The sequence below is a fragment of the Rattus norvegicus genome, chromosome 2, assembly GCF_021556685.1.
Source record: "Rattus norvegicus strain SHRSP/BbbUtx chromosome 2, alternate assembly SHRSP_T2T, whole genome shotgun sequence".
NCBI lineage: Eukaryota > Metazoa > Chordata > Mammalia > Rodentia > Muridae > Rattus > Rattus norvegicus.
In genome coordinates this window covers 135,714,706-135,731,982 of record NC_141535.1, presented here as the reverse complement: position 1 = coordinate 135,731,982, position 17,277 = coordinate 135,714,706, and the positions used below count along the sequence as shown (strand labels likewise).

General features: G+C 40.4%; 1 protein-coding gene across 51 annotated transcripts in view; it reads left to right on the top strand.

Moving 5' to 3' along the window:
- Nucleotides 1-17,277, top strand: part of Slc7a11 (solute carrier family 7 member 11) — a 219,643-nt gene that overhangs the window by 39,343 nt on the left and 163,023 nt on the right. For all 51 annotated transcript variants that reach the window (XM_087622600.1, XM_087622599.1, XM_087622510.1 and 48 more), the window contains 1 exon segment: nucleotides 15,866-15,989. In XM_087622600.1, coding sequence (XP_087478726.1) covers nucleotides 15,866-15,989 — 124 coding nt within the window.

Genomic DNA, 17,277 nt, shown 5'->3' with positions numbered 1-17,277 from the left:
TTTTCTTTTCTTTTTTTAGCTATGTCTTAAATCTTCATGTTATCACCTTGTACTAATGGCTATCTATGTTCTTATTTATCTTCCTTTACACCTGAACATTGAAATGCATTGTATGCCTTAGTTTATAGAAATTTCCCCTTGTCATGGTTAAGCCATTATAAACTTGGCTTGAGAAAATATGTCACACTAGTCTATAATGTAAGAGTTAAAAGGTAAATATCCACAATCTAAGACAGGTGGCCATGGCAAGATTGTAGCCTTGAAATTAGCTAGTGGGGAGACATCATCATTAAAGACTTCCTGTGTGGCATTTAATAAAACTGCTCTTCAAACAATAAAATCAGTAGCTATGCCATTCAGATTTCTAAATTTGTTGTGCAAACATATAATGAATGCGGTTCCTAGAAGAGTAGAAGTAATTTATTCCAGATCATTTAGTGAAGGTCATGAAGAACATTATAAGGTAGGGATGCTGGAATTTCAGGATACTGTAAAGGAATAGCTAAGTCTATCAGCTCTGGTGTCTTCACAGGTACACCGGCTCCTAAAAGATCCTTGGTAGCCCTTTGAGTGGCTATATTTAATTTTTCCATTATTGTGACAGTCAAACAATCAAACTTCCACTTTCTGTATTTCATCCTCAGGGAACAGAGAAATTGACACAGAAGACACAGTTAGCTTTTGTCTTCTGTCTGACATGACAAAAGTGCTGAGACAGTCAGTGATGGGGGTCACAGATCTCAGGTGCTCCTTTTTAGCTGTGTAGAGTCTTAGGTGGGGAAGGTTAAATATGCCCTGAATATATGTGCATGTTTATTTACTTGTCTCTCCTGATGCAGTGTCCTCACTAGGGAGAGATTCCCAAGGGACAATGTTGGGAGAAAGCAAGTATTCACTGGACTCAGGGACACCATGTTCTGAGTCGTTGGCCTTTCCTCTCTATACTAAGCCACAGGCTGAGTAAGCTGTGGACCCAACATGGGAGAAAGCTCCAGTCTGGGTGTCTAGGTGTTTTTTAAACCTCCAGGCTGATGACACAAATCTGTGACTAAGAGTAGAAAAACTCCCTGTTCTCTAAACATGATGTCAATGGAGCTTTCATTTCTCTTAGACAGTTGGTTGGAATTACCAGGATCCTAAACCCTGTCCACCCACTCTGCCCTTCTGAACAGAAATGCTTAGACCCCCCTCAACCCACCCTGATTAAATTGTCTCTGAATTCTCCTAATGAGCACATATTAGTTATTAAATTTTAAAGCAGCTGGGACTCAAAAAATAGTTGTAATTCATTTAGTCAAACGATGACTTTTTTCTGTGTATTTCATATTCTGCTAAAAGAGTAAAAGTAACAAGTTCAATAGTAATGAGAATGATTTTTTTTATTGGATTTCCAATAACGATACTTTCTGTTTAATAATAACAGATGGGCAAATTTGAAAATTTTAAGAAATTATGAAAGAGAAATGAAGAGTCTGTCAATCATATTGAGTCAAAATAGTGTTCACTTGGATAATTCTGGTCGTTGGTCTCCCTGTCCCTGTGTGTGTAGTCATGTGTGCTTGATCATGTTGCTTGAGTAAAGATACACACACATTTCTCTTCACTATTGGTGTTCCATTTGTCACCTTTCAGTTTTTTGTGTTCCCCAGGGCATTGTCTACTTCATCAACCTCCACCCCAGTCTTGCCTTACAGTCCTGCTGTGGCTCACTCTCCACACTCTACTCCGTGCCCTCAGGTCTGTCCCAGTTTTTTCATCTCAGGCTCTTCCATTTGATTCCCTGCCCCCAATTTCTCAGTGGACACTATTTTAATGGTGGATAACATACCTTTAGTATTTCTTTTTTTCCTGTTGAATTTGAAAGCATATCATCTTTCTTTGATGAAATAATGCTAGACTATAGATTTTTCTATACAAAACTGTATGTCCAATTATTTCATTAGGGTTGGATACTGCTGTTATCTACTCTATTGTATGCAGTGGGCTGTCAAATGGTCACTGTTTGTAATGCCAAAATGTCTTGTAAAGGAGAGACACTGCTGTCCCCTTACCTGCACTGGGTGTCACCACGTTTTGTTATTTGCCCCAGTTTTCCTTCTTCGTAGTTCTAGGGCCTGAACCTAGTGGTGCAGTCATTTTCTCATATTTTATTACATGCCGCTCTCGTTCTGTTCATTTGAGATTGCCAGCTTATAGAACTTTTGCATTTGTATTTAAATGCAGTAAATATTTTTATTCATGTATATTCCTTTTACGGTCACAACATTTTTGTATACAGCACTTAAATCTCTCTCTCACACACAGGTATCATCTGTCTGTCTGTCTGTCTGTCTGTCTATCTGTCATCATCTAGATTTTCTCCCAAAATCTCTCAACAACTCAGCATTATTAAAACAATATCCCTAAGTTTATGAAGCTCATAAATTATGGCACTTGTCATGATACAATAATACACATTAAATTTTATGTTCAATACTAAGATATTTTTAGGTAATTTATTCTATTTCATTTATCATTCTATTTGTATAACAGCCAATTACTATACCATTTTATTATTAAAAAATGTTCAAAATCTCTTTTTACTTTGGAGAGGAATGCTGCTTCAATTATTACCTTATTACTCTAAACAAATCCATATTGAGTACAACTTATTTTTGCATGGAGGGATCTTCTGTTCAGCTTTTTCTATCTATGGAAATAATATGAATAGTGCTTTGAAATGTAAAGCTCATGGCTTTTCAAGTTATCTTGAAGGTGTTACCTCTTGTAATAATGCCCCCACTGTACAATTTATGTGGCAGACTTCCTTCACCATATATTTCTTTCACCATATACCATGCTTAATTATTTAGTTTGCTTCTTTTGTCTTCTCAGATTAGAAGAAAATTAATAAATGAATGTGGCCATGAACGGCCTTAGTCTGTTTTTTTTCTTCATTTCCCTCTGAAATACATTAACACAGTATATGATATTATTTTTCAGAAAACTTTTAACAAAACAATATGACAAAATATTAGCAGAAATACCAGTGCTAACATGAAGAAATATTGCTTATGATATTTGCAACTGTCAACACTGCCCATTGAAGATTACATCTTAATTAAGTTTATTACATATAAATAGATCCAACCTTTTTGGGTTTACAGTCAGGAAAATTAACCTTTTATCACATGTTGGAGAAACAATGAGTGTATTTCCTAAGCAATTATCTAGATTCCATTCTGCATTTAAAGGGATGAACACATTTTTTTTCTCCATGGTTCCTTCTCTTTCAAAGGAAAATATCCATTGAAGAAATACAGAAATCATATTGTTCTGACCTTTTTACAGGTCTGCTACTTTTCTTGCAGGTGGTTATAGTGATATTGACTTATTTCATCACCAGCCTGTTGCCTTGTGATGGTTTCAGGGTACTTGACAAATGTAAATTATACATTAAAAAAACTTAAACACAAACCAGCACAGTTGCGGTATTACTCTAGTCATGAAACGTTTTGACAGGGAGCCTCACAGCGGTCTGGTTTATCCCTGTGCCTTTCTGGTCCAGTGCCGGTTTCTCGTCAGTCTGTGTTTTGTGCAGAAATGTTTGTATGTGGCTACTGCATGAACCAAGGAGGTTCAACTCAAGAGTGGAAACAAAGGCCACAGAGGAATGCTACCTATTGGCTTGATCCTCATAGCTTGCTCAGCTCGCTTTCTTTCTTCTTTTTCTTTATGTGTGTGTGTGTGTGTGTGTGTGTGTGTGTGTGTACACATGTATGTGTGTATATATGTATTTACATCCCAATCATAGCACCTCTCTCCTACCTCATATCCCCTTCCCCCCATTCCCCACTCCTTTTCTTCTCAGAGAATGGAAGGCCTTCATACCAACACACACTGACACATGAAGTCACAGTAGGACTAAGTGCAAGCTCTCTCACTAAGGCTAGACAAGGCAGCTCAGCGGGGGAAGTGATCTAATGGCAGGCAACAGAGTTAGAGATAGATCCACATGAAGACCAAGCTGCACATCTGTTCCACGTGTGTAGGGAGCAGAGCTGCAGCCTAAGTGTGTTCTCTGGTTGGAGGTTGAGTCTCTGTGAGCTCCCATGGGCCTAGGTTTGTTGACTCTGTGGGTCTTCTTGTGGTGCCCTTATCCCCTCTGGCTTGCTCTCTTGCATAAGACTGCTTGAGCTCTGCCTAACATTGACTGTGGGTCTCTGCATCTGTGTCTATCCACTGCTGGATTAAACTCTTTCAGGACACAGTTATGATAGGCTGCTGCCTGTAAGTTCAGCAGAGTATTACTAATACTGTTATATTGTTAATAATATCATATTAGTACCATCAATAGGTTGGCTTTCTCTGATGGAAAAGGTCTGAAGTCAGGCCTCAATCTCCGCTCCATCTTCTCCCCTGCACGTCTTGTAGGCAGGACAAATTTTAGGTTGAAAGTTTCGTGGGTGGGTTGGTCCTCCTCCCTCTACAGGAAGTTCTACCTGGCTACAGGAGGTGGCCACTTCAGGCTCCATATCCCCTGCTGAGAGGAGTATCAGCTAGAGTCAGCCCATTCCTGGGGGCCTCCCTTGTCCCAGGTTCTCAGCTTGTCCCAGAGATGATTCCCCTCCACTAATTTCCTTTCTTTCTCCAGCCCTCTCTCCCCTCTGTTCTCCTCACATCTGATCCCTACCTCTGTTCCCATCTTGACTGCCTCTCCCATCTAGTTCCCTCCCTCCATCCACCTTTAATGTCTATTTTAGTTCTCCTTCTTAATGAGAGTTAAACACCCTCCTGTGGGCCCTCCTTGTTACTTAGCTCCATTGGACCTATACATTGTACCATGGTTAGCTTTGCAATGTACCAATGCATTCAAAGTTATTCCCCACTTTCTCTTTTGTGAGATATATGGTAGCTAATATCTACTTACAAGTGATATTACATGGTATTATAAGTGATATTGTGGTAGTACATACCATATTTATCTTTCTGGGTCTGGGTTACCTCACCCAGGGTGATCATTTCTAGTTCTCATGCATTTGCCTGCAAATTTCTTAATGTCCTTGTTTTTTAATATCTGGGTAGTATTATATTATGTAAATATACCAATTTTCTTTATCCATTCTTCAGTTGAGGGGCACCTATGTTGTTTCCCGTTTCTGGCCATTATGAATAAAACTCCTATGAACATAGCTGGAGCATCATTTGGGCATATGCTCAGGAGTGGTAGAGCTGGGACTTGAGATGGAACCATTCCCAGTTTTCTGAGAAACCACCAATTGGTTTCCAAAGTGGTTGTACAAGTTTGTACAACCCTCTAGCAGTGGAAGGGTGTTCCCCTCGCTCCACATCATTGCCAGCATGAGCTGTGAGTCACTCTGATGGATAGAAGATGAAATCTTAGAGCCACTTTGATTTGCATTTCCCCGATGACTAATTTTTTTAAAGTGCTTGTTGGCCATTAGAGATTTCTTTGTTGAGAATTCTGTTTAACTCAATACCCCATTTTAAATTGGGTTATTTGGTTTGTTGGTGTCTCATTTCTTCAGTTCTTTATGTATTTTGGATATTAGCCCTATCATTTTTATCCTATTGATAGTATCCTTTGTCCTACAAAAGTTTTTCAGGCTCATGCAGTCCCATTTATTAATTTTTGATCTTAAAGTTGTCTCCTGTACCAATGCATTCAAAGTTATTCCCCACTCTCTCTTCTATGAGATTTACTATATCTAGTTTTATGTTGAAGTCTTTGATCCCCTTGGACTTTGTGCAGGGTGATGAATAAGGATCTATTTGCATGCAAACATACAGTTAGACGAGCAGCATCTGTTAAAGATGCTTTCTTTTTCATTATATGGTTTTGGCTTCTTTGTTAAAAAAAATCAAATGTCTACAGGTGTGTGGGTTTATTTCTTGGTCTTCGATTCCACCTCATTGATCAACATTTCTGTTTTTATGCCAATACCATGCAGCTTCTTATATATCACTGGACCACATGCTTAGGGGTGGAATTACCCACAACTGTCTAGGTCCTCCCATATCATTCAGCAATTGATAAAATGCTCTCACAAGTTTGTCTACAGGCAATATAACAAGGATGTTTTCTTGATTGGCATCCACCTTTGCAGATAACTCTAGTGTGTATTTGTCAAATTGACCAAACAATCAATCAACCAACCAACCAACCAACCAACCAACCAACCAACCAACCACACAAACAAATAAAAAAATTCAACCAACAAACCAATTAGTCAAACAAATAGGATAGTGGTGTGTTCTTTTAGATGGGGAGAGACAGACAGACCTCTGACAGTTGGCTGCATACTCGGAGAAGTCCCAGGCTAAGAGAGACCCCATATTAAACAAAAGGTGGATGATGCCTATCTAATATTGCCATCTGATCCCTGCATACAAATGAACACACATGTAGTCATCCATATACATGTGTACAAACACTCACAAACACACACATACAGAAGCATAAAGTTAGTTATACTTGGCCTTGGATGTATAGAAATTTCTAGTTCCAGAGATGTGGGGAAGGAGCTGGGGGAAATTACAGAAGAAAGGGACATGAAGGATCAATGGTTGTATGCATCCCTTCTGTTTCCCTTGGGTCATGTGTCGCTGAGCCATCAGTCAGTGTCTTTGTCTTGGTATAGTGTTCCTTCAGAGAGGGGTTTGCCTGTAAAACTGTGGTCTAGGAAAAGACATTAGTATATATTAGTATATATAAGATGACTTCATGGTTTCCAAAATGTTTTTCTTTTCTCCTGAATGATAAAAGACAGTAGCATTCTACTTCTCTGGGAATATGAATCTGGATAGCATGACAGCTTGAGAAGAGGAGAGGGAGGGTGTGACCAGGCTCTGTCATTCTGTGGGCCTCTGTGACCTTTTCAGGCAGCCGTCAACTGGTCTAGCTAGGAGTCTCCATCCTTACTTGCTTGACAATGACATATTATCTTTCCAGACTGGCAGGGTGCTTAGCCCATCAACTCTATTTTTTCTCTTTACCTCCTTTCCCTGAACTGCTATGTCATGTGCACTGCCACGGGGGATTTGCCACCTTGTCTAAAGCTAGGCCATGGCTATTGGTTACTTTGTCCACTTTATTCTTTTTGTGCTAAGATTAGCTTTATCTACTATGATTATTTTTCCTCAGTTACTATACTATTAAAATTATCTTCAACTTTATAGGGCCAGAAATATACAGATTATGTAATTATTCATATACAGTCACTTTAAAAACAAATTAATATTTTAAACTGTATGTTAGAAAGTGACAGTTAAACACAAAATGTTAACTGAGGCATAAAGAAATTTTCTTGGGCCACAATTTTAAAATTTCTTAAAAATTCTGGATCACATCATTTTTTTAAACAAGATGATTCTGCATTAAAACAAGGAAAGAAGATGTAACTGCTTGAAGTGACTCCGTGTTCCACCACTGTCCACTGTCAGCCTTCTATTCTGATTCCTAGTGATCCAATTTGAAAACTAGTTGTCTATTTGCATATCAGATATGAAAATTTAAAAGGTTGTTAATTTGATCTCATGTTATTGGTCAGAGATATTGGAACCAAGTTTGGAGACAGAAGCAATAGCTTGTTTGTCAAAATCGAAAGGCTACATGTTTATCTGCCCCATTTCTCATTGTTTGTCAGATATGTGATTGGCCTAGTTTATTTGTGTGACACATTGTCAGTTTCTACTAAATGTACATTTCAGCCTGACAGAATTTTGCCACCAATTTGCATATACCACCCAGCAGTGAGTAGAATCAGCATACACCACCTTGCTTTTAGCACTGGAGTTTATTTAATTTTGCATCGTTGAGAATAAAAGTGGGTAATTGTGTTTTTCTCTTTGTTAGATTGTTGGCATTTCTCGGGAGTTCAAGATAATGTGTAATGCTATGAAATCACAAACAATAAGATGTGCCTTTGCTATTCCTGGGAACTTTGGATAATGATTTATTTTCTCTGTCTTAACTTGATCAGACAAATATCCGTTTTTATTTGACATTGTCATTTAGACCACTGAGATTTTTATGTCATTTGCTCATCTGTTGTTAAACTAAATGATGTATTGTACAACATTACTTAATGAGGTCACATTTTCTAGTTATCTAACCTAATTAAAATCTATAAATATAGAGAAATAAATCCATACAAAGGAAGTCCTTTATGCTTTGATTATTTAAGTTTAATGCTTGTTGAGCTAACAGTCAGCTTACAGGTTGTCTTTAAACCACCAAAAGGTTACTTTTTAAATTTTACAACATTCCATTTTGGGTATGTCTGGCTCCCTGGTAGGTTTTTCTCTATGTTAATTCTGCAATTCAGATTTCTTCCCATGGTAGGATTTCCTCAATATATTGTCTTGCTGCAATCTCCTGGATAAATATTCCCCCTATGCCCCACCAAGGAGCAGGAAATTAAGACTTGGTCCAAGTGTGGTCATATTAGGAGGTGATATATAATGATTAAGAGGTGCGGCCTTATTGTTTGACACTATTCCTGGCGAGAAGTGAACAATGGAGGGAACAGACATTAAGCTGAAGTAAGGATATCCCCAGAGTCCAACTTGATGAACCAATAAATGTATTGAGGCGACTTATAAGAATATGGGTAGGGAGTAACTAATAGGAGCAGAAATGACTCAAAGACTACTGTGGCACCAAAACCTATCACAGAGTTTTCAGAGGCTGGGAGCCTGGAACACATTGCACAGTCTGCGGTGTGGCTCAATAGGCTGGTCGGTTCTTCCAGGCTGCTCAGCTGCTCGCTCTCTCTCTCTCTCTCTCTCTCTCTCTCTCTCTCTCTCTCTCTCTCTCTTTTAGGCAGCTGGATATGCCTGGGATTGTCTTTCAGCAGTCCTTACCAAATGTAAGGGGAAGGACTTCCTAAAGTTGTTGAGTTGTTTTATTTCCGAGTTGTAATGAGCTTTCCTTTAGGATAGAGTTTTCATCTCCTCTTAGAGCTTTCCTAGTCTCACTGGAGTTCTTTATCTGGGAGGAAACCTCTACACACAGGCACCCTGAAGGTCTTTAGGTCAATGAACGTTTACCTTCACGGGAGATTGTGGAACCTTGTTTCCTTCTTTTACCTCCGTTTTGCTTTTTGGCCGTGACGTGAGAGGAAAGGATTTATCCCATTACACACTCCATCCATGAAGGGCTGCCTTGCCACAGTCTCAAGCAACGGGGTCAGGTGATTATACCAAGAAGTCTCTGAAACAGTGAGACAGAAGGTGTTCATCTCTTCAAATACTGATTCTCTGGGGGTGGGGGGGTCCATTACAGTGGCAGAGCATCAAGTAACATAGAACTCTTGAGTAGTTCTCAGCTAGGTCAGAGAGTCACCTCAGCTTCTAACTCACTCATCCACTCAAACCCCGATGTTAAAAATTAGTCACATTCCTTCCTACACATGAGGAAGCCTGGGGGCTCTCTTCTGACTGCCTACTTCCCAGGAATAATGCAGTTTTGAAAGAGGAACACAAGCTAGTGTGTAGTTCCATGCCTTGTCCATAAATTTGACTTCCAGTAACACCATTGTAAAAAGTGGTTCACTGAAACCTCAATGCACTTTGGCTGAAATCATGAGGAGACTAATGGAATTTTAAGAGAAATATTATATGTACATCATAGCAAAAATAAGAACTAGCCACTACTGTGGAACTTAATTTATTATTATTAAGATATCTCCTCCTATGATTTAATTGCAAGCATTTAATTTAAAGCCAGTTTTGTCTTTATAAACTAGAGCTTGCCCAAAATATGCTTGTGTTTGTTCAGGATAAATATAGATAACTATAATGTATCCAGAGGACACACACTAAATCTTCAGAAAATGAGGAAAAATGAGATGCACATAATGCAAAGTTTTTGGGGTTGTATAAAGTGGAAGCAAATGAAAATTTATGCTCACGCTACATTTTGCTGTATAATTTTATTTAGTCATGAATTTATTCTGGGAGTAGGACAAGAAATAAAGTATTTACAGGATAAAATGCTTATATTTATGTTTGTGATGGCTTAGTACCCTGTATTCCTGAGTCATACATTTGCGTTCTCCTTCATTTGTTCTGTGAGGTTTGGGGGAAAACTTGATCGTTTTTAGCTCTTTTCCTTTGGCCTCTTTCTGTGCCCCCATTACTTACGAATTCCAATATGTGTACTTCTCCTGAGCCACTTGTGGCCTTCCAGTCTTAATCCTTACCTGTTAATTCTCAGGTCTCCTTTCCAGGTTCCTTTGTCTTCTCCTTCTGTTTATGGACTTCTTTGTGCATGGGTTCAGAGAACAAAAAGTGAGGCTTAGATGAGACAATGCCTGGCTTGGGAGTGTCTCAGCACAGCCACCCATAGTCGTGCTATGCTCCACAAGAAGTGGGGGACAGATAGGCTTGAACTCAGTGGGTTCATTGTCTGCTCTTTTGTCACAATGTGCTTCTTGTGTTGACATGTTCAGCTGGGCTCCAGAATGGTCATTAGGCATGAACATGAATCCTTTAAGAACATAAACAGGTTCATCTGGTATTTTTTTTCTTCTTGATAAGTTTTTGTTGTTGTTTTTCTTCCACTGTCAAATAGCACCTTCTCAGTTGCTTGCTACATCTACTCAAATGTATTTCTTTTGTACCTTTTAATAACCCATCCCCATGCTTAATGGGTAACTAGAGATGCAGCCACACTACACTAAATGTTAATGAAGCAAAAAAAATCACTGAAAAAAATAGATGCATATGAACTCAAACATTGGAAAATTGGCGATGACAGTTATGATTGCCCCACTGGTGAGAGTGTGAGGGAGTACATAGCCACAGTAGGCAGTCTAACGTCCAGAAGTTGCTTAAGATATTGCTATGACTAAGACTCAGAATGTGTGAGTAACATGTGCACATAGAATCATGAATATGAAACACGTGGTAAGCTGTTTAAGCTTATTAACATTTCATTGGCCATGCATGACCCAAGTCTGAAGAATTAAAAAAACTCATAGCAGTGAATATAAAATAAATGTTAACTCTACAAAAAGTTGGGGAATCTAAATGACAGGGGTAATGATGTTTGTACTATTTCTCGGTCAAATCTGTGGGGAAAAAAAACCTTATATAAATCTTTCAAAGTCCCTGCAGGGTCACTATAGAGAAAATCTGAAACAAGTATGTCTCTAAAATAAATAGTTAGAATTGGAAGGTATTTAATATGATTATAAATACTTTATATTGAAACGGACCATGGCTGAATTTCAATTACATAAGAGCAAAGTCTCTCCCTCCCCTGTTTTCTCAGCAGACTAAAATATCCTTGGGAAACACTAGTTTCCAATGTTTGCCATTCTTTTGCTCTTTTTGATCATTCATGATGGTTTTTTTTCTTTCTTTTCATTAATGCCAAATTTATACATTGAAATATTAATGCATTCTAAATTGAAAGTTGAAACATGAACCACTTAGGAGGTTCCATAGCATAGGGGAGTAGGTGGGTGGGGTTTTTGTTTGTTTGTTTTGCTTTGTTTGTTTTTAAATAACTGAATTGTTTGTCACCATGTCCAGTTACACATCTCAAACAGAAGAGCACATCCTTCGAGGTCATTGAGTTCTAGGTCCTCACTTGATTCATAACGGTCTTGGAAGATTTTGTCCATGTTATGAAACAGCCTTGGACCATCCTCAATTTAGATGACCAGGACACTACTCTGGTTATCTGAGTAGCAAAATTCCCTTAACTTTGATGTTTTTCTTGGATGGCTGGAGTGTCAAGTGGGGTTTGCTCATTCTGATTTTACAGCAGTAGCTTCTGGTTAAATTGAACTCCTGGAAACGGTCTCTCTGGTGCTTAACCACAACACACCTACGAGCTTCTTTGTGTGCGGTGGCTGCTGGTTTGTAGTTACAGACACAAACATGATGATGTGTAGTGTGACCGTTGGTCTGATAACATATCACTTATATGAACTGTGTATCCATGGGTTTACCAGGGCCCTGCAGTTCTCAAAGTTGAAACAAAAGTCATCCCTAAACAGTCCAGATACCAGATACCATTGCGATAGACTTTCTGGGAGTTTGAAGTATTGAGAGGGCTGGGTTTGGCTTGCAGCTCTCCACTCACCGCTTCTGTGACCTTGGTCTGTGCAACTGACCTCTGTGGGCCTTGGCTTCTCTGTCCAGAAGAATATAGAAGTTAACTCCTACTTAAACATATAGTTGAGAATTTTATTTATTTTTATGTATCATTCCACATAGATCTGAAATGCCATGCCTTCATTTCGATATCAGTGGTCTTTGTGGGGGTGAGGGGCAGGGTAGAGGCTACACAGATTTCTAAAAGACGGATCTCTACCCATCATTTTTGAAAAGTGAGCCATTACCCATAACCACAAGAAATGGAAAGGATCTCCTGAGAGGCCTTTCAGAGTTCCAGGTTGGTAGCCTCAAAGAATGAAATACTCTTCTGAGTGTGCCAGCCTGGTTAGAGATGCCAATTTAAATTGAGCAGTGGAAAGATGTTTATAAAGATAACTTTCAACTACTAAAAATATCAGATACACGTACTTATTGCGTATTAATCGGAAAAAGCATACGTGATGGTGGAAGGCTCTTGAGGATGAAGGAATTCTTCTCAGTCAGCTCGTGTTTTGTTCATCATAACAAACACGGTCAAACATCCCGAGAAAGCGGAGGGGTTACAGGTGTGCGCTGTTCATACTTACCACGAAGCTAAAGCTTCTGATGCGTGTTTAGGACAGATGGCCAATTCGCAGTAATTTAGAAGCTTTGATATACCCACGGCCTCTCCTCTCCTTCCTCTAATCAATTTTCTTTCCTGTGCTGCTGGCCTTCCTCTTGGGTTTCTAAACATGCTTATCTGCCCTCTGCATCTAAAGCCTCCAGGAAGATCGCTCTGACGTGGCCTAATAGCTTTTATCGGCTCACCCAGTGGTTCTTGTGCTTTGATACTTGTAACCAGGACTTAACCACATGGTGCCCAGCACTGATCAGGTCAGCTGCTCGCCTTTGTGAAGGATGCTATTTATGACCAGGCAACCACAAAGTCTGCGCCACCCCCACCTCTTCCCACAAAGTGGGAAGGAACCCGAGGGCAGTTGGTAATGCTGGTGGCTCTGTTTCCACGATGTCTCCAGATCCCGTGACTTCGTTTGATCTATTTAGAGAGAATCATGCTTTATTGTGCTCCACAATATAACCTTTGACCCTTTGTACTCTTAGTTCAGGTGCCTTTGGTTGCCCCCCCACCCCCGCCCTGCCCCAAAGAGCTACCTAGCACGTTTGGCTCCAAAGCATTTTTCTTAATAACTCATTACAAATTATTTGCTGTTGTATGTTGATGCTTCTCCCTTTTATATACAAACACATCTGGAGAAACCCAGTAAGTGAACATTTTCCTTTTAACTAGCTAACTAACTAGCTAGCTAACTAACTAACTAACAACAGCTGACCTGTTTCATAAAAACAGGAAGTACCTGAGAACATTCTCCTGGCATTACCAATCGTGTTCTATAGAAACATGATAAACAATCTCTAAATATTTCCCCTCCCTTTATAGCAAACCTGTGAGAAATGTACTCTTGATAAGGCCTTTTCAGCTTAATATTCTACAGTTTAATGTGTATGAGCATTAGGAGAGCCGAGGAAGCCATACATACTTCAGGGTTAAAATGCTCTGATTTTAAGTTGGGTCGTGCACACAGCAGAATTCTGGCTTCCACTTACCAGCTGGGTATATCCTTGGACAGTTACTCAAACCTCAAAGACTCCATTTCTTCATAAATAAAATAGTTCTTAGGTTTTCAGCTATTTCCAAGGATAAAGTGGGGGTGGATATGTAAAATGCTTAATAGAATATTGGGGTGGGTGGGGGTAGGGGTGGGGTAGGGTGGGTGGGAGCAGCCCAATGGCTGAACCTGCTGCTGCTCTGTTTGGTAGTGGTTAAGTGAGAAAGTTAAGCCCGCTCTCTGCTAGGGTACTGAAAGCCCCACTGAGACACACTCCTACCAAGAAGAGCAGAGGGGCCTGGCTTCAAGGTGCCAGGGAAGGAGGCTGAGTTCCATGCTGGAGGACCACATTCCCGAGTTTCACATGCATTTCTCTGTTATTTTTCAGAATTACGTAGTGTGACCTCATTTCCTTTTCTTGCATGAGTTAGTCATCTCGCTACACTGAGCAAGGTCAATTCAGTTGTTATTAATATAGAACCTGGACATACCTTAATCAACCATGTGCTTGGAAAGAGTGGAGGGTCTGTTTCTCCCCTTCTCTGTACGTCCGTCTGCCTTTACAGAGAGTGTGTACTCTCCAGGTGGGGCTACTTTGCAAGCTGAAAGATCCCAAGTTCAAGATAATTCAGTGAACGGCTAGGCAGGGGAATCCTCACTCCCCCCTTCTTACCCCTCTGCATTGCTATCCGTTCCAGAGCCATAGAATCCATCTTTAATTGCTTCACTGCCTTGTATTTCATTGGCTCGGTGACTTTTTCCTTTTTGATTTGAATTTAGCACATATCAATTATGGCTAGCAGAATCTGTTATGGTGCTCAAGGGAGGAATTCCACAGGACCCTCTTCACACCGGGGATGGAGAACATCTGGTACTTTCATGTTCTGATGCCAGGATTTAGAGGTCAGGGCTGAAGGCTTTGGGGATCAGGGCAAGTGTCAGGCTGCAAGCAGCCTTAATGAATGGCAGTTGCTGACTAGCTGGTTTAGCCTGTTCTCAGCAGGAGATATGGCCGGTCAGTATAATGAGCTAGGACTTAGTGTGTTAAACACATCTAGCTTGGCAAGTGAGGTTGGTCATGCCTCTCCCCTCCCGATTCTGTATGGAATTTTCATCTCGGAAGAAATTATATTGAGGTCTTCATTAGTGGCACCCTGCAGGGTGAAGCCTCTATGAGGGCTGAGAAGCAGGATGGCTTTACAGGAAAAAAAAATGGCCAGCTTTTGTGCAGGGAGTTGAAGGTTTAAGTTGCCTGAACTGGAAAGGGTCTGCAGAGGCGATTATGTTAAGCAAGTAATGTGTATCGGTAACATGGAATCAAATTATGAGGGTCACTAGCTTCCTGGCTTTCCCAGTGCATTAAATGAAGACATAAGATTGCATTTGTGCTGGGTACTTCTTGAGGCCGCACAGTGTCAGCACTGTCCAGTCGTTCATACTTCACAGCATGTCACCTCTAATTTCATGGGATTATCTGCACGGCTGCTTTATTAGATGGTCGCTATCTTGAGAGTCCTTTGAACTCACAGCAGGGCCATGCACAGCCATTACTGTGAACGCTTCTCTTACGTACACAATTCTTATTACCGTCGCCGTTTTACGAAGGCAGATACAGCCCACCACCCTCCTGCCTCCAAAACTCTGCGCTCATTTGTTTGCACCACAAGCCGCCCCACGGGAAAACCCTGAGTGCGAAAGATGCTTTGGAGGGCTCCCTTTAAAAAGCTGTCCAGCCGGCGTGGTGGATTCATGGTGGAAAGGCGTGTGGTCCTCGGGTCAACAGCATCAGGATCACATGGGGGCACAGGAGAGGTGCTGATCTCATTAAATCAGAAACCCAGGGATGGGCTCAGTGGCCCGTGCTTTAACAAGCCTTCCCTGGTGATTTCGAGGAAAGCACGGCAGTGCAGTAACATTCATGGGGTAAAGAATGGGGTAGACCTATATATTTGGGGATAGAGCAATAGACAAGTTATACAGAATGCCTACCCCCATGGATCTCATTATATTGCAAAGGTACTTTGTTCTGATAAAATGTTCTTTCTTCCATATGCCAACATCAGTCCCTGGAACTAGTCTTCTGTATTCTTTGGTAGCAGAAAATGTGAGAGATGACCCAGACCCGATGTCTTTGTGTATTTCAGAACCATCCCCCTTGCAATCTGCATCTCTATGGCCATCATCACAGTTGGCTATGTCCTGACAAATGTGGCCTATTTTACAACCATTAGCGCCGAGGAGCTGTTGCAGTCCAGCGCTGTGGCGGTGGTAAGTCAACATTACAGTTCCCAAAGTTAGAATTTAGGCTAATGAGTCGAGGATGGACTCTGCTTTATCATGGCTCCCTACAGGAGAAAGTGTTTTGAAGTTAGTCATCTTTTCTTGACCTGAATGATAATATTTTGAAGATTTAAAGTGTACCCTACTTAGATTCTGCTAACTCTACCCTGAGAGCTCTTTGTTATTTTTTTTTTAATTCTCCTAAAAGGCATTTTTATATAAAGCTGCCTAAAAAGGCTTTCCTACAAGGAGGGAGTATTTTCCCAACATGTTTCTAAGGACAGGCGGAGTTTCTGAATGCAAATCAAGGCAAGTTTTGATATGCAAAGTATAATCCACTCTTCTCATTTCTGGTTATCAACTTTTCAAATGTTGACTTGAATCCTCTCCCCAAATTATTTTTCTAGAAATTTCAGGAGGACCATGTCTATTCATCCATTTGTAGCATGACTTGGAATAGTGGTGTTGTGGTGGTTTTTATAAATTTGGGAACAGGTAGGCAATTAAATGTTAAAGAGATGTTACAAAGAGATGTTCCAGCAACACTTGGAGATGACTGTGCATTGTAACCCCCTAATTCCAAAGATTTTCCACAAAATTATTTCACACTGGAACTATATTCGTGTCCAAAGATCATGTTATGAGACTGCTTTTTCTTTTCACTCGTGTTTGCTCAGACATTTTAACTGGGAAGAAAGAATGCACTCATTAACTGGAAGCCAGGAAGGTGAAAACTTAAAAACACCCAGAGACACTCCCATCCACCAAACGCAATTCCTTTTAACACAGTATCACTTCCTATCAGCAACACCCACGGAGAATGGCTACCTCCTGTGGTGCGAACCTGTATCTGAGGTCACAGTATGAAAAGGGCTTTGTCCACTGCCTTGAAATGTACAAAGCTTCCGGGTGTCTGGTCGGTTGCCTCACGTTTCTAGGCAAAGGGCAGCCCTAATTTGTGGAGAGCATAATGGGGTCTGTTAATTGCATAGCACCAGCTGCATCAAGGACAATGGGAAGAAAAAAATCCTGTAATAACCAAAAAAAAAAAAAAAAAAAAGCATCCTTTATACAAATGTGCAGGAGTGCCTAGGAGAAAATCTTAGAACTTTGTCTACCATTTGTTTATGCTTTGTGTCACTTGTCAGGATTGGAGTTGTGTTCTAGCATTTTACAGGAAACCCTGGTAGGAAATGACACCCTCCTAGGGTCGGGGAGGGCTGACTCCATAAACTGGTTCAGCTGGTCTGGTCTGACTCGGGTAAAGAACCTTCAG